The following is a 21,752-nucleotide window of genomic DNA, read 5'->3' as shown; positions in this document are numbered from 1 at the left end:
GAGGCATGGATTTGATGGAAGGACCATGTGGTGGATAAGGAATTGTCTGGATGGTCACACTCAGAGCTGCTGTCAACAGTTCAATGTCCAAGTGGAGACCAGTGCTGGGTTCCTCAGGGTCGGTACTGGGACTGGCACTGTTTGACACCTTTGTTGGCGACATCCACAGCAGGATCAAGGGCACCCTCAGCAAGTTTTTCAGTGACACCAGGCTGTGTGGTGCAGCTGACACCATGGAGAGAAGGGATGCCATCCACAGGGACCCTGAAAGGCTTGAGAGGTGGGCCCACACAAACCTCATCAAGTTCAACAAGCAAGACAAGGTCCTGCACCTGGGTCAGGTGAATCCCAACACAAAGACAGGATGGCTGGAGAATGGACTGAGAGCAGCCTGTGGGGAAAAGGACTTGGGGGTGTTGATTGATGAGATGCTCAATATGAACAGGGAATATATTTTTACAACCCAAGAAGCCCCCTGTATCCCAGGCTACACCAAAAGCGGTGTGGGCAGCAGGTCAAGGAGGGGTTTCTCCCCCTCTACTCTATTCTTGTAAGACCCAACCCAGAGTGCTGCATCAGCTCTGGCACCCCAGCATAAGGACTTCATGGACCTGTTGGAATGGGTCCAGACAAGGATCACAAAGACCGTCTAGAGGGCAGAGCACCTCTCCTATGAAGACAGGCTTAGAGAGTTTGGGCTGTTCAACCTGGAGAAGAGAAGGCCCTGGGGAGACCTTAGAGCCACCTTTCAGTACCTAAAGTAGCTATAGGAAAGCTGGATTGGGAGTTTTTACTGGGGCATGTAATGTTAGGATAAGGAAATGGCTTTAAACTGAAAGAAGGCAGGTTTAGGTTAGATATTAAAAAGAAGTTATTTACTGTGAAGATGGTGAGGTACTGGAAAAGGTTGAAGAGAAGTTGTGGATGCCACATCCCTGGCAGTGTTCAAGTCCAGGTTAGATGGGAATTTGAGCAACCTGGCTGAGTGGAAGGTGTGCCTCTCCACAACACAGAAGGGGGCAGCAGGGCAGGGAGTTGGAACTAGATGACCTCCAAGTTCCCTTCCAACACAAACCATTCTATGATGTCACTATTCTATTCTATTAATTCAGTCTAAAAATCCTGTGTAGCCTATTTATAACTCATAAAAGAAACTATGATTGTACAAGACTGTATGTTTTAACATTACTAATATGAAAAGTGATGGAAAGCAAATGTGTCAGACGAACGTTCTTGATTGCCATCAGTCTATACAGCTTATCTTGTATCAAATTTATCTCCATTGTGCTAAAGGTAAGAGAAGTTAAGACTAATAAAACAAATTCTCTTCTCATTAAGACAAGACAATACATTTTACAAGACTTCAAATGTTGAATCTCAAGTCCTCTATTGAGTTACTAAATGTTTGCTTCCAAACCAAGATATTGGCTTTGTAAGTGCCAACATCATTCTAACATTCTAACATTTGACAGCAAGTTCAGTAATCTAGGAGCTTCTTTCCCTCCTCCCTTCTATATATTGTTTGTGCTTCCTGCTTAGATCAAGTGGTTGTATGCTAACAGCCACTATAGAAGTAGCAGTTCAAGTACGTTTTGCCATCCCAGAATGCTGTAACACAGGATGGTTAGTCTAAAAACCACTGAGGATGAAGCAAGGCCATTTGCTCTAAGAAGTTGCCAAATGGAACCATACGCAAACTGGCAACTTAGAAAGAAGTACCAGAACTACAACTCTTATCCAGCCTGATATGTTTTCTGAAAGGGGAGAGTGCCAATTATAGTCTTCAGCATAAATAACACACTTGAAAAACTATCAATAAAGGGATTTGCCAATTTTAAAGTTCGTTGTTGATTGTACAAAGAACAAGTCAATGGACTTCCCACTCTTTGCCTCCTTGCTTTCCTCAGGAGTCCATTACCTTTCACAAAGAAAATTTTAGCTATCAAACTTGTCCATAAATTTTGCCGCTGAGTGTGAAACCATCCAGTTAGCATATACACTATCATTTGCATATCTTGAAAACACAGAGTTAGTGCCATCGAATCTTGTGAGTGGAACGGGGCTCTCCTCAGGCCAGTTCGGGTATGACATGCCTAAAAATGAAAACAGATAATTTTTTCTGCACTGAAGAACCATAACTTCACGTGCAGACAGTAAGGCCCTTGGCAAAACTCCCTTCAATACTTTAAGCCAGTCCACTGGATTTTGTCCCAAATCAATTCATATAAATGGTGTTTTGAAATCCCTGAAGCAGAAATTCAAATGCAGGCAAAAAACCTGGATAAATTAAAGTGCTTACTCAATAAAAAATCGTGTGCATGCATGCACATGTGCATAATAAAAAGTTAAGAACTGTTCTTCTCATAAGCCTCCAACTTTCCATAATTTTATAATTTAACAATCATGTAGCAATATATTGCTTTGCAAGAGAAAGTTCTTGCTGTACAGGAAATGCTCCAAGAATTAATAAACCTATTTGGGACAGGATCCAAAGTCCATTTCAATGATAGAATATTTCCATTTACTTAAATGGGTGCTTTTCCTTTGGCTTCAGTAAGGTTCTGGGGACATTTTCACACCCTCACCAGGGATACTCTGCTTAATTTCAGGAAATCCCAGGAGTGCAACTGAGTAAAGTCCAACAAAGTGCTGAGCACTCCTGTCTTGATTCAGCATTTCAAGTTGTATTTCAGGTCTGTAATTATTTGCATTGAGTGCAGTAACTGTTTCTGTGTTCAGGCACAAGTGATAACCAAAATGGATGCAGAGCGCTTAGCACCATGTTGATTCAGCTGTGCAAGCACAGAACCATCGCAGGGTTGAGATTTTCAAAAACAGAAATCTGATTCTGTTGCGTATTAAGCATTCAGCATCTGCCACCAACCTTGTGGCAACTTTTTTCTGCTACTTCACTAAGTGCCCCAAAATCAACATGAGTTGAGAAAACCTAATGAAGAAAATAATAGCTAAGGTATAGATCAAAAATAGACCCAAAGCCATGTATTAATGGCAACTTTTAAACTAAAAGATCCAACTTCTCAAAAGTCATACTGCTTGAAGAATGAAAAAAGTATCTGATGTTAGTAAGTATCTAAAAGCATGTAGAATATTTAATCAGAAGACAAAATGTAGGAGTTTTGGCAAGAACCATTTTTACTGTCCATCTCACCATCACAATATGAAAGCATATGTTCTTTTTAAAAACACTTGCTACATCATTGAGTTGAGGTTTAGTACTAACATGTTCATAACAAATCAAAGGACGTGAAAACAGCTGATATTTTCAAAATGCCCATGGTTAATTAAGTTTTCAAAGGATTCTACATGTCAGTTTAGTCTGTATATAATATTTATATACAGTATTTCTACCTTCTGTATATAATAATCTGTTTTCATCCTATGATACATTACATACATTTCAGCTTATAGATCCAAAATGTACTAATAGCAGCTGAAATTTAGACATCCTTCTGAATAAATGAAAAATGTTGCAGATGAGTCTTATCACTGAGTTATGGCAAAAAACAGTATTAAAAAAAGTCTATTGCTTAAATTAGAGGTGCAGAATCTAACATATTTTAAATGTTGTAGCCTCCCCCAACAGGATAGTTGAATTAGATACTCATTAGCATTTTATATTTCCCCTGAGAATACTTCCCTGATCTTTTTTTTTGCTTTTACGGTATGATATCTAGTAATTTTACTTATTTTCACATCCTTTTAAAATGTTTATTTTAGACACAGCTGCAAAATGACTAAAGGATGATCCTGATGCAAACTTTGACATTTACCAAAAGAAAAAACAAACAAACAAACAAAAAAACAACCCAAAAAAAGCTTCCAAGCAATTTTTGATTGGCTTCATTCAGACAAGAAACACTGTAATGGGGTTACAGAGTCTGAGAACAGTGCAGAAGAAAAATCAACTTTTTTTTGTGTGTTGCTAGAATCTAGTAAATGCATGTGAAATTCTACCATAGAGTTTGTTTTCAATCCATGTGGAAGGGAGGGTTCGAGGGAGGGGAGCATTATTACAGTCCACGAGAGGTGTCTCCTCTTCGGAGAGCCCGTCATCGTATAGCAGGGAGTCGGAGGGCGTGGAAGCTGCAAGGTCCAAGTAGTCCTGAGAAATGGACACAAGAAGCTGCATTAATGCACGTGGCAGTGTTGCTGTTTGGGTAACAAGCATAAATGTGCACCTGCTTTCTCTACAGCAAGGAACTACAGACCCACTGCATTCACCTTGCTCTAGAGCCTCTGGCACCTGAGCACCCCTGCTACAGACATATGAATACTTCCCCTACTTAATTCTGCACATCAACAAAACACCCAGCAAACTGAAAATCTGTCCTAACTGCTTTGTTTGACCTTCAGCTGCTGGTGTGCCTGATCCATATGTATGCCCAAAATATATATATATATTTGCATGCATATATATATATATATATATGCATGCTTAAAGGACAAGGTACTCATATCTCATAATCATTTTAGAAAAGCTATTACATAACAATGCATAAAATAACTATGTCAATATCGCCAAATAAAGCTTTGGTTGCTGTTCTAAAACTAAATATTTAGGTCACTGATAAGAATTCATTGGTTATTGTGTAGTTGAATTGCTTTGAAGCAAAAAAAAAAAAGAATGCCAAGCATTTTCAACTAATTTAAAATGCATGAAATACTACATTCTTCTAGTTCTGGCTCTCTAACATTATTTATTTAGGAGTAACTTCTCACAATAGTTTTTAAATTATTACTATTGTTTAAAGAAAATAGGTTAAGGATAATCCATCCACATTTTGGGCTGAAGTCACCAAAGCTGTTAGAAGAGGTAGTACTGCTTTCAAAAAGCTGCATGCATGTGGAAGGAACTATATATGTAAATGCTTCAAGACTTGATGAAAATAAGTTACTTTAAAATAAAATTAAAAAGTAATTATTTCTGTACATTCAAGCTCAGAAGACCACAAAAACTTTCAAAATCCATGCTTTCCACACTCACCCTACTCTTCACCATCATCTTCTCTAGTTCCTTGCTGATCTCAGTAAATGTTGGTCTTTTATCAGCTTCTTGCTTCCAGCAGCGCAGCATGAGGCTGTACCTGGGACCCGTCACAGGGTGGAAAAAACCCAAACTGTTAGAAATGGCTCATGCTTCTGCTCTAATGATTTACAGCACTGACCTTAACTGTGGCATGAAGGCCATCCCCAAGTACATCAATCTCTGCTGTGAGGACTGCTAAATGTTCCCTGGAATTAACAACTGACACTCACAACAATGGGCTTTTATTTTCAAGAGTCTCCAAGAGTTTAAATGATGATGCACTTGGCTGCCCTTGAAGGACTGTAGTCTCAGGTTTCACTTTCTCAAGGGACCACCTCAAATGTAGGGCAGCACGCCAGATTGCTACTTCACTTTGTATATGACACTGAAGAAATTCGTGAATCAAACTGAAAAACTCTGCTGTTATACCAAAAATCAGAATTTTGGTTTTCATTTGCTCGAATTCTTAAGTTTCTGTAACTTTTTGGAGAAACTAATGTTTGCCTAGCCTATTTGCAGAAACTAATGTTCTTTTGATGACTTCTATTATTGTTCTTTTGATTAAACCTATATTTATTCTCTCTTTAATTGCCTTCTATAGCATAGATCGTGGAAAGGAAAGGGAACAGAACTCAAGTGTTATAGTTGAGTGACTATCACACAGACATGGGCAAGTTCTGGAGTGTGACTCTCCAACCTGTGCCATTCATGTCGTTTTTCTAGCTCAGCTGTTCTCAGGATTGAGGGATCTGTCCCCATAAGTGCTCTAATGGTGGAAACAGTGGGTTATGAGAACTACAGGAAGCTATTGAAAAGCACTGCATTTTATACCTTCATCCATGATCCCTCTGGTACTTGACTGCGTATGGGAGAGAATTCAATTTGAGAAAAGTGGTCCTTAAATTGGGCTTTCACAAGCTGTCAGAAAAAATTCTGAGTAAAACGGAATAAAATCTGAAAACTCAGAAAACCATGATTTCGTTTCAATTAAAAAAATCCCAGAAACTCAGATGTGGTCAGCTTGCCTAAACTAATAATTATCAATGACATAAAATGTTTGTGGAATGAGTACTCCTCACTGAGATGAAACGAAGATTAGTATTATACATTTCTTAGATGATATTTGCCAATCGTTCTTGTAAACTGCTACCCTCCCCTAAATTTGGAAATACTTAACGTTTTTCTCTGTATGTCAAAAAACCTATTATTTATTTAAACCTTTTTTACTCAGCCCAGATGTGGTCAAAGCATCATTCCAACTGAAAATCAGTCAAAGGAGTGGTCACAATGTTTAAAGCTTGGGAACTTGCAAAATACCACAGCCATGATCAAATTTGCAGGCTGAACATAAAATCACTCCTCATCTCCAAATGCCATGGAAGATCACAGACAAAAGATACTTCACACTGACTGTGTTTTAATAAATCAGCTAACAAATTATGAAGTACTTCGCAAGCCTTGGGCTTATCAAATGACAGAAAATAAATTTTTATCTTCAAGGGTGTAGATTTCTGGGCCAAGGTACCATTTTTCCTCTGAAAACTTATAGACAATGACTGTGCATTGGACATATCCATTTCAAATACACAGGAATATCCGTTTCAGTTGCAGAAAGTACTATGACATTTTCTTGAATATTTCAGCTACCACTGTGTTTTATGGAAGTTTCCTCCTTCCCCCACCCTCAGAAGTTTTAAATATACAAACTCTTTCAATTGTTTGGCAAGCATGTTATTCAATAGCCTACAAATGGTTTGGATATAGCTGTAGGCATTCTGTGGACAATTTTTTCCCCTCACTTTACTGTCCATTAATTTCATGACATTCTTTAAAGCACAACATATTTTGACTATATCTCTACAAAATACAGAATAGTATTTATGAGGTATTTATTTAAACCTTTTCCATCAAGTACATTTATTAATGTTTTCTGAATCTAATCAGATCAAGAGTTACTTACATTTCTTCACTGCAGTTTTCTGGTCTCTCCATTCTATAGCCAGTTTTTAGGAGGTTAAAGAGTCTTTCAGGAGCAATACCTGGGTAAGGATTGCCTCCTAAAGTAACAATCTCCCATAGCAGAACTCCAAATGACCATCTGAAAAAGACAAAATGAGCTTTTAAATAGAGTGGTATGTTTCAGGAGCTTAGTGTGCATTTACACAACAAATCTCCTTTTAGTATTTTCAGAACCCAACAAAATTCCAGACACCTCATGCCAGAGCAGTTGTTCAGATGCAAGCAGTGCATCTTGTTCCCATGGGCATTGAAAAGGTTAGCAACCAAGAGAGGAGAGAAAACAGATACCCCTCTTTTATCCATTGACAAAAGCTAATTATACCCTGGGAAGATCCGTCTTCTCTAGACAGCAGAAAGAGGAAGTCCTTCCTCTGGTGGCCCAGACCAAAGACTTGCTCCTCTGCTGCACAGGGCTCCTGCAGCAATCTAACCTCCCTAATTAGCTCTTGTATTCAGAAATAACTCTAAATTAAATTTACAGAGTTACCACAGGACTGGCTTGCTGTCTTGACTATGAGGCAACACAATGTGTTTATTTAAATCACAAGTAACACCTTTGATTTCAGCTGGTCTCTTGGGCCATTTCAGTGACTCGGGACTTAATTTTCTTCTTAGAGTTGATGAAAGAAGAGGAAAGAATTTCCTCTGGAAATACCAAATGCCTAAAATGAACTTTGACACAGAACAGAAGAAACAATTTTCTGAAATGAACAGAAGAAATAGTGAATTTTTAAACCTACTTTTACTGCTGAGCTCAAACAAAAAGACCTTGCATAATGGGTGAGAAATATTTAGATAAATTAGTCCATTTCTGGAGAGCAAGCCAGGAGAAAAGAGGCAAAAATGTTTTTCTTTTCTAACTGAAAGGCTTTTTGAGACACAAAGAAGCTACAAATCACCCTGAAATCTGCTCAACTGACAAAATCTGGATGTTTGAAAGGAAGGAAACCAGCCAACACTGGGGCTGCTCAAAGGGATGCATCTGGAAGCAAAATTGCATACAATTTATTAAAATGCTGGCTTTGGGCAATTTCTCTGTAAATTCCATTTTTAAGAAAATTTCAGGAAGTGTTAGACACCTAGTGCCAAACCAAACAGCCATGTCTAATTCCCTATGAAAATTCCATCTCAAAATGTTAGCCAAATACCTCACCTACTGTCTGACTCCCTTCTACCTGCACTTCTCACATTTTAAAGAACAAAAGTAACCCCAAAGGTACAGCAATAAAACTTCCCAAATTGTCAGAGAAGTCAAAGTGACTCTCACATGGTCTCAAGTGATATGCTGCCATTCTTCTGCCTAATGCCATTCGCTGAATAAATTTTTAATCACTCTGCACATTCTTGAAAGCTTATGAATATTTATAGCATTTTCATATACTTTATTAATATTTCTCCTCATACCATTTTTGAAGCCAATTATGCTCTGCCATCAGGTTACAATTCTGTCCATGATTAATTCAAATAAACCTTGGAGCATGGCAGGTTTTATTTCTAAAATCCACTTCTGCTTCGGAGGAATTTTACAGACTATGGAAGGAGGGATCATATGAACAATTTCTTAACTGAAGTTGTTCAGTAAGTGAACAAATTAGAGTAAATGCTGTAGAATGCTGCAGTATTTTCAGACTGTTACACACATTAAGTACTACAGGAGGACAAATGAGGGATGAAGAATTTCCCACTGTATTATGTTTATTGCAGAATAAAAGCATTATCACAAAAATCCAGGAAAGAAAAGTACGCAAAGAGGAAGATGACAGGTTAGCTTTCCATTGATCTCATAGACCTCTGAAGCAAAAATAGGGTTTTCGTAAAGGCTGGCAAGTAGTCCTGTTATTAAACTCTGCTAACCACTAACTATACAGAACAGCTTGAGAAGAAAAAGGGTGGAAAACAGAAACAGAATATCAGAAAAAAAGGGAATATTGGAATGGTTGAGGGGTAATATGTTCACCTAAAATATAACTTCCCCACCACAAACAACAGAGAATATCCATAAGATAATACTTTCAGTGAGTGAAATTATCTGAAGTAACAACAAAGCAAAAGGAGTACTTCATTGATCAGTCTGCTGCTCTGAAATGCCACCGTGGAACCTGGTGCTGGAGAGGATTTGCTCTGCAGCTCTGTGTGTGTCAGTTCTGCTCTGCAGGAACCTGGCTAAGTTAGGAGCTGCTGTACAGCACTCCTGGATTATTCCATGTACAATGACACAGCAGAGGTGAGCAGAGGTGCATGGCACAATGCTGTGCTCCTGAGGCACCCCCAGGGAAGCTCTGCATGGAGAGCCTCAGGCAGCCCTGGGAGGCAGGGAAGTGACACAGCACCAGCACATTGTGCTGCCCAGGGCTCTGAGCTGGCCTGTTTGATGCCAGCTGGGCAATCTCTGCATGGTGCTGGATCCCACTGACAGCAAACACGCTTCTGGGCTTCCTTAATAGCACCCACCAGGAAAAAGGAATGGGAGGAATGCTATTGGATCCAGATGATCAATCAGCAATCAAAAAAGAGGCAGTTACACGACAACACAATCTGTTCTGCCCCAAACCATAGTGACAAAACTGAAGAAATTAAAAATATGCTTAGAAGTTTTAAAAAGAACTTTAATGATTCTTTGGGAAAAGTAATTTTAGAGAAGCAAGTCAGCACAATGGGTGCTCTGAGGAGGATAAGAGACCCAGAAAAACCTGTATGCTGACCTAAGTAAAAGTGACATTCTCCCAAGAATTATCCCTATTTTTTCTTTTTCTTACTCCAATGGATAAAAAGTAAAGGAAAATACTTTGGAAATTCATTTTGTAAGGAATTGCCAAGGCATGCAAAATATTTTATTTCATGAAAACTGCTCTGACTTGCAGACAGAAGAGTAAAAGTGAATGGTAATAATTTTAGAAGTACAAATCCAAAGGTACATGTTCTGACATCCTGCTATTATCAAAGTGTTTTTCCCCTCAAAGTACAACACGACCCAAACTGGCGTTTTACTCCATTTGAGTGTAACGGCAAACTTAGGAGGTATCAAGATGCTACCTAGCAGAAAATCAGGCCTATGTACTTCTGCTTTTACAGTCCTTCAGAGGTTTTTCTCCTAAATAAATAATCTTTAGCTTTAGAGTCTGCCTGGTGACTAGTCACAAGCATTGGTCACCCCAGAGAGAAAGAAATGAAAAGTATCTGATCCTAAATTGAAAATGTCTACAAACACTCTTCTGCCTGGCCCATGCTTATCAGACATGGGGATAATTTAGCTGTGGTTGCTTTGCCTCCTCTTCATCAGAGGTGGAGATTCCAGCATATCCATCTTCAGGGTCTCTGTTTCCCTAATCATGAAAATAAGCTTGTATCTTGGCACTGAAACTGGACAGAGTTGACTGGAGTTCTGTCATTCATTTCAACAGGAACAGAGCTCAGACATTAAATTCTGCTTCCTTTCTTCCACTCCATCCCTCACCTGCCACTCGGTGTTACAAATGATGAACAAAACAGAGAAGTTCAGGTATGACCATTACCTGTAGCAAACTCTACTTATTCGTGTCTATATTCAAAGTCAAACATGTCACATGAACAGATCAACCCTTGCTCATTTCAACAAGAATTATGTACATAAATACCTCTGGTAATATTTTACTCAGATTTAATTCAACAGCAAAAATCTTGGGCATCACTGCCAGTTGATGATGCCATCCAGACTTTTTCATGTTTCTTTGCAAGAGTAATGGCTTTGGCTCCTACACACCTTGCAGGGCTCCCTCCCCCAGCTCCATCAACAAGCACACAAACCAGAAAGCATTCAAGAGTTTACACTTACACATCACTTTGTGTTGTGTAGATATGGTCAAACAGTGACTCTATGGCCATCCATTTCACAGGGATTCGACCCTAGGAGGTAAAAAAGCAGTAATGGTCAGAAAAATAAGTTTCCAAGTGAAAAAACAAGGTATTTATCCTCAAAATAGTAAAACAAGTCTGTCCATACTACAGCACTTGCCAGTGCACCTAATATTTGGCAATTTGTAAGAAAAACAGCGAGAATAATAATTTTAAGTGTCTTTTAAAAAACTAGTTCATATCTTTTTACATACTTCAGCAATCTAATTACATGCAATAAGCTGGTGTGGCCTTTTGCAGGTGGTCACCAGTTTAAGTCAGATAAACTCAACTCTTCTCTTAACAAAGAGCTCTGAAAATGTGCAGATGCAAAAATGATGAGGAATGATGGTTAAAGACGAAGAACTATCTCATTTACACCAGGGACGATGCATAAATAGAAGCACCTGGACGTTACAGATACCTCTGGTTTCAGTACTGAACCTGGACAGTCATATTTGGTTACTAGTTTCTAAGTGGAATCTACAAGTTGCTATTTTTCTCTGGCAGAAATTCACTGAGAAAAATCTGAGTAATCCACCCCAAATATTCATGAAAATCTAGGTATCCAAAATTTCCAAGCTGTTTCATAACCTTCCCAGAATGATTAGCATTCATATGCCTTACTTCTCATTCTCATGAAATCCATATATATAGTATTTCAGGAGGATTTGAAACTTCCTCTTCCTTATCAAATTCTTCTTTTCCCTGTCTCCCCATCCAAGCAGACAGACGCTTGTTAGGATCTGAATAATACTACAGTGATGAGTGTCTCAGAAGTAAAGAGCAAATATCCACTCAGTACCTCATGCCCCACCAAACAAAACTAAACTGCCAAATTGCCTTTATGTATAGGTTTTACTCTTAAAATACAGAGCAACTGGTAAGTGTTTTTACAAATCATTGTAAAAACACATCCATCAGAAGATAGCTAAATGAACATGCAATGCCCTTTTACATAAAATCAAGAGTTCTAGAAGTTTTTTTTTTCTTCACAAATCATTCTGACTTACGCAACATTCACACAAACTGGCCCTTAAAAACAGAGAAAGCTAAACTAAAAATTCATGGTATTTATGGAAATCTTCTCATAAAATTTTAACATTTTCACATGCAAAAAAATCCTGCTGGCAGCTCCTTCATATTAAGCCATAGAGGGAACTGAACCACCACTGCTTATTTGACACAGTCAGTGGGAAGCTGTGCTCACGAACATCACAGTCTAGCCCAGGACTGACTTGTGGAAGTTGTGTGGAACTTGATATAAATTGTCTATATATTTTTCAGCTCTTTGGTATTTTTAGTTTATATTTTAAATTATAAATAGGAAGAGAGAAAGAAAAAAAATGGTGTTTTTTGTTTGTGTTCTCATGTAGTTTGATGAGGAACTGGATAAATAAGGAGTGGAATGAGAAGACTGCATAAATGAGGAGTGAAGAGGTAACAGTTACTTAAAGATGATACATATTTTACATATTTACATATATATATATATACATATGTATTTCTATCCCACTGGTTGAGCTCATGTTTTTGCTTCATTGTCATTTTTATTTCTTAAAATAATTTCTTACATTTATAAAAACAGCCATTCTCCTTTTCATCCATGCTCAAGTCCCACAGAGTATAAATTAACTTCCTTGATCAGGCAATAATTTCCACTACTGCTTTTAACACACACTGTACCTTGCTCCTCTTTACATAGGAATCTTCTTCATACACATCACGTGAGAGGCCAAAATCAGAAATCTTCATTTTGCGCCCTTCTGCCACCAAGACGTTCCTGGCTGCTAAATCCCGATGCACAAGCTTTTGGAAAGAAACAACAGGAGAGTTTATGCTTGTTGTGGAGGAACCAGCTGCTTGCTCCATGTCTATCACACGCTGAGATGAGCCCTGGCTGCCCTACCTTCATTTCTGCGAGGTACTGCATGCCTCGGGATATCTGCCATGCAAACGAGATCAGGTCTCCCATGGTCAAGGCTCTCTCATCAGGATTATCCAAATAACTGGAATTCCTGTTGCCATCACTGCTCACGTAGCTCGGGCCAACTTTTCTACTTTCCCTGAGGAAACTGCGCAAGGAGCCGTATTTGGCGTATTCCACAATTAAATACAGCGGGCCTGAAATAAACACACACACACAGGTCACTAAACAATTCACAGATAACCATTTTAGGGGTCTTTTTCAAACAAGTCTCTTCTAATCAGCACATTGTTTTGAACTGTCAGAGGGTCCAGACACCTCTGCCCTTTATGTAAAAAACACTGAGTCAGCCATGAAATAAGAATGTTTTTCCTTAGATCCTCAATGCAAAGAGAATGAGTTTCAGGCTAAATCAAAGCAGAATGCTGGCTCTTGCCTATAATCCCTCATCTAGATAACCTGAGACCAAAAAACCAGACAACCTTCAGACAAATTAGATCGTTGAAACAGCCTAACTTAGAAAACTTTAAAATTAAAATCATCCTCTTGAGTTTGTGATACTGAGCTCAAATAATCTGCTAATTCCAGCACTGTGTTTAAGGTGCCTTTTGATAGCGCTTCGAAACATTCCACCATTACAATCCATTAATTTCTCCTCCCCATTACCCACATGAATAATACCTACTCAATAATACCTATCTAATGATAAATACATTTCTGTGCTGTATCAAAGCCCTCCTATCTCATACACTAATGAATTAACTTGATATTTATTAAAAGCCTGTGACTCAGTAACATTTCACTTCCTCTGGGATGAAAAATACATTGTACTGAAAAGAAAAAAAAACTAACCAGCCCCACTGGCTCATTACCTTACTAAGACTCAGAGATGACTCACTCCTGAATTTGATTCTCTGTCTACAACAAAAAAGTGACATTTGCAACAGAACTGGGTGGGCAAAGAAGGCAGGCCCTTGCCCAAGGTTCCAGAATCCATGCTGTGATTTTAGGCTGCACAACTGCAGATGCAAAAGGAAGAGAATGCTGCCATGCCTCTTCACTTAAAATGAGCAATTCCTATGCACAACGAAATTTGCTTCATTGGCAATTTATAATACATGTGTCTGCAGATTTTACTCCTTGTTGATGACTATCACTTTTAGAAACCATTTCATAACCAGAGTGAACAGTTTTGATACAGTGGAACAAAACTGAAGATCAACCTAACTATCCAGCTATCTTTGTAGTTGTCTATTTACACTGCTTTAGTATAAATAATAACAAGAATAATGAAAACTCAATTAAACATGAAATATAACTCATATTTGAAAACAGTGATTATTAACAGTGACATAAAAATATATATTGTTTGGAAGAGAATTTGTAGGAGACCTGTTAATTTAAATTTAAATCAGCTTCAGAATCGAAATGCGCACTGAGGAAAACCCGAGGAAGAATGCTTAGTTACACTGAATTAGTATTTCCCTCTTCTTTCAAGTACTGTTTTTTTAATATTTTTAGTATTGTATTAATTTAATATATTTTAAATAATGTTTTTAAATGTTTTAAATATTGTTTTCATACAACAGCAAATTTAAAGGATGCTCAGCAATTATTAAGCAGTGGTTGAAATACAGCAACAAACTGCATTTCATTTCTTTTCTGGATGGTTTCATTTTAGTAACAAGCTTTTAGTATTTACCATCTTGACTGCAGGCTCCATAAAGTTTGATGACATGAGGATGGTTGACTTGTTTCAGAAGGTTGAACTCTGACAGGAGATCTCTCAGCTCACTCTGTGAAGCATTTTCTGCAGAAAGTGACCAAACACACAGTTTTGGTTAGGAAAGCATTACTCGAGAGTTCTCTATTTTAAGTCTGAAATATGCTGAAATATGAGATCTGCCTTCTCTCCCAGGGTTACCAAGAGGTTGGAAAATTCCACACTTCCCCACAGGAGAGAAATTTCCCCATCTCTGGTGTCCTGCAGCCATTCACATCAGAACCAAGTGAATGTGACTGCTGCTGCTCTGGCTTGGTAGCAGCCTGCTCTAGGCATTGCTCTGCCCTGGTACTAGTGACTGCAGAACAAGGAGTTCAGGCAGGAATCAGGAGCAGAGTCTGTAATGTCTTAAAGATGCCATGAAATTATTACAGACCTTTTCTGGTGTTCTAAAGCAACTTCTTAGGGTGAATCAGTGCAAGAAAAGCTTCAGAAACATATGAAAGCCAAGCTCTCACACTGATCAAACAAAAACAGACTGACTCACTCCTTCTCCTAAATACATTTTCCAACAGAGTAAAAATCCACTAATCTACTGGTTTACTCTTGTAGCATACACCCAGATTTAGAGTTCAGAAGAAAAATGTACAGTACAAACTGATTTTACCAAGGGACATGTATGCAGACTTCACTGATGTCAGTGAGAATCATGTGGCAACATATGGCAAAACAGGCTTTCTTAGCCTTTCAAGTGCTTTGCCTGTTTACAGAATTCTTCAGACTGACAAGCTTCCTCTTTGAGTGCACTGGGGCTTGAAGATCCCTAGTCATAAAGACACCATAGGTCAGAGATAAACCTTCCTGTTCCTCATCCTTAATCTCTCTGACACACACAGCCAGCCTGGACAGTTCCTCAAGTGTCATCATTGGGCATTGACAAGGATGTGTTCATCCTGACTTAAGGATAATAAAAAAAACCTTTGGCTTCTGCCCTTTGGTACTGTACTGTGTGCTTTTTTCATAAAGGCTGGGAGCACCAAAGGATTTATTTGCCTATTCATGTGTCACCAGTTTGACCTCCTTATAAAAACAGTTATTCTGCTCTACTGTTAGGTTTGTATCAGAACTACATGTTTCTATCTGCTTTATATTATCTTGTAGTCAGAATCTGCACTCAGAGTAGAGAATCTTCTACTGCAGGGAGAACAGTATCAGCTGATCTCTCACTACTGATCAAGACTACAAAAAGCACGTATCTATGTAAAACAAAAATCAAGAATGTCAACTTAATGCCTGTAAGAAAAGTCCTATTTTTGTAGTTCTGGAGCTGTGTGATGTGAACAAACAGAACAGAGCAAATGTAATAATGTACCATGCCTGTTTGTCTACCAAAAAAAAAAAAAAAACTTCAAATGGAGACATTTAGCTCTAAAGCTTTAGGCCACTCATTTTAACAAAACTGTGAATAATTGGTATTTATGTATTGTTTGGTGTTTTCCCCTTTAATTTTATTGTAATGAGGGTATTCATATCAGGTAGGAGGCCAAATTTAATTAATATGAGAAAAGTGATAATAATGGGCTGAAAAAAATTACCTATCTGTTCCTTTAAACCTCCATCCACAGCTCCAAGACTATTTTGGCTCAGCCCATTGCTCCATGTTCCCTCCACAGTACCTAACACCAAGTCGTCACAGTAGGGAGAGTCCTGCCCTGGTCTGTTCTTACCCAGACTGTGCCCATCTACCCAGCTCAGGCAGGAGAGCTCTTTCCTGCAAGAAGAGGCAATAACAATCTGGTGTACCTAGCACTGCCCTTTAAAGATCACTCAGTGTATAACAGCCCCAAACACTTGGACAAATGACCTGTTCTGCATCTGGTACAGGGGAAGAATGGGTCGTGCTGGCCAGATCCAAAATAACTGCCCTTTGTCCTTCCTGGCAGCACTGCAAAGGCCACTGAAGCTAATGCACTGGTCCTTATGCTTCAATTGTCATGTGTGAATAGTAACGTTAAGCCAATAATAGCACATAAATATTTGCAGAATGACAAATGCTCTTCACAGTCAAGCCGGAAAATAAAATTTCAGGTGACTATCTGCAATTTAATTTACATTACAGAGGGATTCATTAGAGCCTGAAGTATTACTGTAAATGTCAGATCAATTTATTAAAATAAGGTGCTTAAAATAAAGGTCTACTCCTTCATATTGTCAATTGAGTCAATTCTGTCCTTCATAACAGATAGGGAAAACTGAATGTCAAACCATCTGCAAGTAAAAGCAACATTCTTACCACTATGTCTTAGAATCTGAACTGAGTCACATGTTGATGAAAATATGCTAGAAAAAGCAGTGTCACTAAGTGCACAAATAAACATGAGATGAAATAGTGACTATTGTACTGAGAACGTAATACAATGCAGGTCATTACTTCAGTATTACAAGTAAGAGTTCAAAAATCTTCACTTCTGAAAAATCCTAGCTCCTAAACTTCCTCCATGCGACCTACACCTCTTGCAATGAAGGCATTCACTGCATAATGCATTTACTTCTTAGGTAAAGGGGTGGGATATGCACATCTTTCCTCTCAAGGAGGAGCAAATGTGCTTTGAATGTAACAGAAATGGAAATGAGAAGAATAACATTTTCCTGTAATGACATGATTTTACTCGCAAGCAGCACTGAATGGTTCAGTGCAAGGTCTCACATTAACATCTTAACATTATCTAGGCGTACTTTGTTCCCCCAGGTTTAAAGTCTTAGGGTAAACTGAAAACAGCAGGAGACAGCACTGGGTTATTCAAGCCATTTTGACAGAGCTCCTAGTGATTGAAAAGCAGATAAAACTAGACAGAACTCTAAATCAGGAGAGGAAGTTAACAGGTCTGTTCTGTCTCTTCATAGGATTATCACATGATTTATTTAAAAAAAGCTTTGTCCATGGAAACTGGATAGAGGAAAAGACTCAGAAAGCTTTAACAAACCCTCACAATATTCCCATCAATGCCAAACAGAATTGAATACATTTGCTATGTTAAGACAGAGGCTCCTTGCAGATCATGATTTAGAATTTCTTACTTGGATCAATGTGATGCTAACTACTAAAGTCACAGATCTGCAGATTGTGACTGTCAGAATGCATCAGAATGCTGGAAGAAAGAGAGGCTGTGGCACTGCTGGGTTTTTAGCTGGCCTTTTGCTTTCACACAAGCCCCTCTTCAAATCTATGCAGAGGTTACCAGAAATAGTTTGCAAATTATTTCAAAAGCCCCAATGGCAGGTACCTTTCAGCATTTTCACTGCCACAGTGGTATAGCCAGCCCTTCCCTTAAGTCGGAACGCTGTCGCCTTGACGACCTTTCCAAATTCTCCTTCTCCAAGAGTCTTGCCCAGAACTAGGTTCTTCCGAGGGAACTCCCACTTTGGATCTTCCTGCAGGAGAGAAAAGAAACCCTGTGAGATGAAGCAAGGAAAGGAGAAGATATTCCCAGGAATAGGTGCACTTGAGCATGCAGTCTTTGGTTTCTCTTTTTATCAGTGAGCTCTTATAAAAGCTTCTGGGTATCAAGGTATTTTGCAAATCTATTTTCCCTTACCTGAAAACCTTCAAAACAGGCTGTACAGGTAGTCTACGGAGAATGGATTATATTTACAGGTCTGGGAAATTGGGTACAAATGAAAAATGAAGTGATACAGGATAAATCCTTGCCTTCAGAGTAACTTTGAACATGTGACTTTCATGGAGAAGTTTTACTCACAGAATAAGGCTTTCCCTTAAGAATTGATCAGAGACAACAATCATCTTCTTACAAAATTAGTGCTAATAAGCTCTGAGGTTGCAAAATTAGGACAGATGTACAAACCAGACAAGAAACTAAAGCAAACAGAGCACAAGGTCTGTGAAAACCTCACTACCTAACACTAAAATAGATCTGATGCTGCCATATAAAGCAGCAGTGTATCTCTACCATGCTGGCTCATGAAAACACCCATCACACAGAAATCCTGGATAGTGTGTGATTCAAAGCAGGAAAAAGTAAAGGTATGACAGTGTGACTGGGCAAAAGTCCTTAAATGTGGGCAAAACTCCCACACCAACTGATATCTACAATGTGTGCATCAGTCATCTCAGGGATTTTTCTGTAATGTTAAAACTTAGCCTTGTTGTAGTACTTTGGCACATCATAGAGTGTTAGATGGTTAGTGCTTAGGTGGACAGTGCTAAAAGTAAAACCACAGTACTGTCAGATTCAGTTACATCAGTGAAAATCATTGGCTTAAATTAACTTAAAATGTTACACTGTATTCAAGCATAATAAAAAAGGAAGAATGTACTGGTCTTATACAGCAAACTGAAATGTTTATCCAATCCCTCATGAAGTATCTTCATGCACATGATTTCCAGCGCTGCTATTTGAAGGTAACGGGTGATTCCATGAATGGACGGCATGCCTGTAACATCATCTGCATGCACAAACAAGGCTGACACCAAAACAGAGCATGCCAAATGGCACTGTCAGGCTTACAGGTATTTTGAAGGCGTCCACAGCCACCTGGTTCTCCATGGAGTCCAGGGAGGGGCGGCGCACGTTGCTGGAGGAGTAGCTGATGGGGTAGGACTGCGCGGGGCGCCGGAACGTCATCTCGGCCGAGGCGATGGGCGCCTTCGGGGAGTTCTTGTGGTGCCGGTGGATGCAGTAGAAGGAAACCAGCACCGAGAGGACAAAGCACAGCACCACTGCCCCTGTTGTGATCATGGTCTTGCACGCGTCGTCACACAGTTGCTCTGCAGACCAAAAAGAGCTTCTTAGAACTTTCTTTGTGACCTCTTACTTCTGCATAACAATTCAGTTTTAAAGATGCAAACTATTTCATGCTATGTTTATTATTAGGCAAAATAAAAATGATTTAAAATATCCATCATCTGTTTCAAACAACTGCACAGAAAGGTCAAGGAAAAAATAATGCACTCCTCCTCCTGACACCATGGGTGAGGGTTATCGCTGACATTTTGAAGCTGAGATTTTTCAGAAATTATCAGGAAGCTGGAATTACTTGAAAGTAACAGAAAACATTATTCCAATTCTCCTAGCTGCCTCTGCAAATATCAGGTAAGCCTCACTGAAATGCAAATGCTGCTGGAAATCAAAGGATGACCAACTTGTTTGTCAAGTAGCAATGAATAAAAATGAATCCTTAGCCATGGCTATAAATAACACATTCTGGAAATTTTCAGGCTCCATAGTGGATGCCAAGGTGCCAGTTCCTCACTAGTTTTCTATTAGCAGTCTCTGACCAAAGACATGGCTTATTAACATGGCCACAGCTGTAGAGAGTTTTATATGTACACATGATTTATACAGAGAAAAAGATTACTACCAGAACAGCAGCTAGACTTACCTTTGATATCATCTTTCTCACAATAACAGTTCTGTCTTGGGAAGCAGTAACAAATCCCATGTCCTGCCTTAATTCCAAGATTTCCAATGCCTTTCCCATGACCACCAATAATGTTTCCACCTAATAATACAGACAACAGGCTAAGATTCTTACATGTCGGTAAAGGGAAAAGAAAAGCCTCAGTTTTCCATGGGTTTACCCCAGTATGAATCTGAAATTGAACCAGGGAGCACAGTGCAGGAATAATGACAGGAACTCCTAAGGGAGATGGAAAACTAAATTATGAAATTTCTGAGATCCTGAAATGGGAGGACCTTGCACTGTTTAAACATTAGTCCTCATTAGCTGTTCTAGAGTTATCCTGCCTCTGATGCTGATTTTCCCACACCTTGGAAAAGTCAGTTCTAGGTATCATTGGTTCCACTGTCACATGGAGATAACAAACACTTAACCACCTCTGCAAAATGCCACAGGACAGTCTAGTCAAAGCACTAAAATATATGCCTAGTGCAAGTGATAAAAAAAAAGACCTGCACTATCTAAAAATGCATTATTTAATATTAGTAAAAGAATTGCAGAAACTCGTACTCTTGATTTCAAGTAGCTCTTCATGCAGAGTAACAGCAACTGCATTTCCAAGTAAATAATTTTTTTCTGTATATGTCATAAAAATTACTATTAGCAGGGACATTTTTATCTCTAAACTGTCTTTACCGCAAAGAGCATTTTACAGGCAGCTCAGGTGGTTAATTTTGGAAGAGACTCTGCTGAGTCACCGCCCTCTGAACTGACACTTAAAAGCACTGGTGTTCCCAAAAATTCCTCATTATCCTCCCTGCCTCTCCCCAGCCAACTTCCTCCATCATGAAGAAGTGATGAAATAAAGTTTCCATTTGCCACAGAAAATTGTACGCATTTATCTATACCTGCCTATGTTTGCAAACCTGGAAGCAGATGGAAGCAGGGAATGAGCCAGTCCTCCCTAACCTGTTCTTGAGCAGTTGCTTACTACATGAAAGTCTCTTGCTAAGAATGCAATTAGGTTGCCTCTAAGTGATAGGCACAGCCACAGCACCAGCTGCTTCAGTTGAGTGCCCTTGAATGTAATATTCATAGTGTTACTGTGAGAAAGCAATTTTGGGACTCAAGGACATAGCCATCATAATGACAAATGAATAACAGAAATAAGTATTTTCACAACCTAAAGAATATCCTTGATCTTAACACGTCTTGGCCTATTTATTGTTTGCCATTTCCAAAGGAATGTCCCCTGCCAGTAAAAGCTGATAAAATGGTACTCCTGCAGCTCTGAGCTCCCAGAACAAACTCATTTTTTGTCTGCAAGTATACTGCTTTTGGGCATCAGCCCAGGTTCTCAATTGTGTCAAGTCATGTACACAATTATTCAGCTTAGGCGTTAAAAGGGCTTGCATAACATCCTGAAAACTGGTTTTACTCGCCTGCTTATTATCCAGAAAGACAGTATTTCTTTTGAGCAAAACATTTGATGCATATGTTGTACTTATTTTAGTACTGCAGCCCCTGGCACAAATATTTCCACTTTCAAAATGACAAATTATTGCAACTATTACCAATTGGGAATTCTTTTCAGATGATTAGAGAAGTTACTTGCATTTCCTTCAAGCATTTCTCCCACTTAATGGATTGTTTTTATACACTCTGGTAAAATAATTATCTATCTGATAACACTAATTTACAATCCATTCTTGCATGTAAGAAATACTAAGAAGCCTCTTTAGTAATTA

At 38.8% G+C, this 21,752-nt stretch overlaps 1 protein-coding gene across 3 annotated transcripts in view; it reads right to left on the bottom strand.

The window, feature by feature from the left end:
• Positions 1–478: 478 nt before the first annotated feature.
• RET (ret proto-oncogene) overlaps positions 479–21,752 on the bottom strand; it is a 73,983-nt gene continuing 52,709 nt past the window's right edge. For 2 of the 3 annotated variants that reach the window (XM_059477167.1, XM_059477169.1), the window contains 11 exons: positions 19,987–20,106; positions 19,113–19,372; positions 17,871–18,018; positions 14,566–14,673; positions 12,846–13,060; positions 12,623–12,745; positions 10,878–10,948; positions 7,008–7,145; positions 5,006–5,105; positions 3,976–4,123; positions 479–2,093 (listed from right to left, as the gene is read on the bottom strand). In XM_059477167.1, coding sequence (XP_059333150.1) covers positions 1,936–2,093; positions 3,976–4,123; positions 5,006–5,105; positions 7,008–7,145; positions 10,878–10,948; positions 12,623–12,745; positions 12,846–13,060; positions 14,566–14,673; positions 17,871–18,018; positions 19,113–19,372; positions 19,987–20,106 — 1,589 coding nt within the window. In that variant the 3' untranslated portion in view covers positions 479–1,935. Of the gene's footprint in view, positions 2,094–3,129; positions 4,124–5,005; positions 5,106–7,007; positions 7,146–10,877; positions 10,949–12,622; positions 12,746–12,845; positions 13,061–14,565; positions 14,674–17,870; positions 18,019–19,112; positions 19,373–19,986; positions 20,107–21,752 lie in introns of those variants that run through there. The other variant, XM_059477168.1, reaches the window with a different exon arrangement.

The sequence above is a fragment of the Ammospiza nelsoni genome, chromosome 8 (assembly GCF_027579445.1).
Source record: "Ammospiza nelsoni isolate bAmmNel1 chromosome 8, bAmmNel1.pri, whole genome shotgun sequence".
NCBI classification, from domain to species: domain Eukaryota; kingdom Metazoa; phylum Chordata; class Aves; order Passeriformes; family Passerellidae; genus Ammospiza; species Ammospiza nelsoni.
The sequence above is the reverse complement of the archived record's forward strand: the minus strand, read 5'-3'. Positions and strand labels throughout refer to the sequence as shown.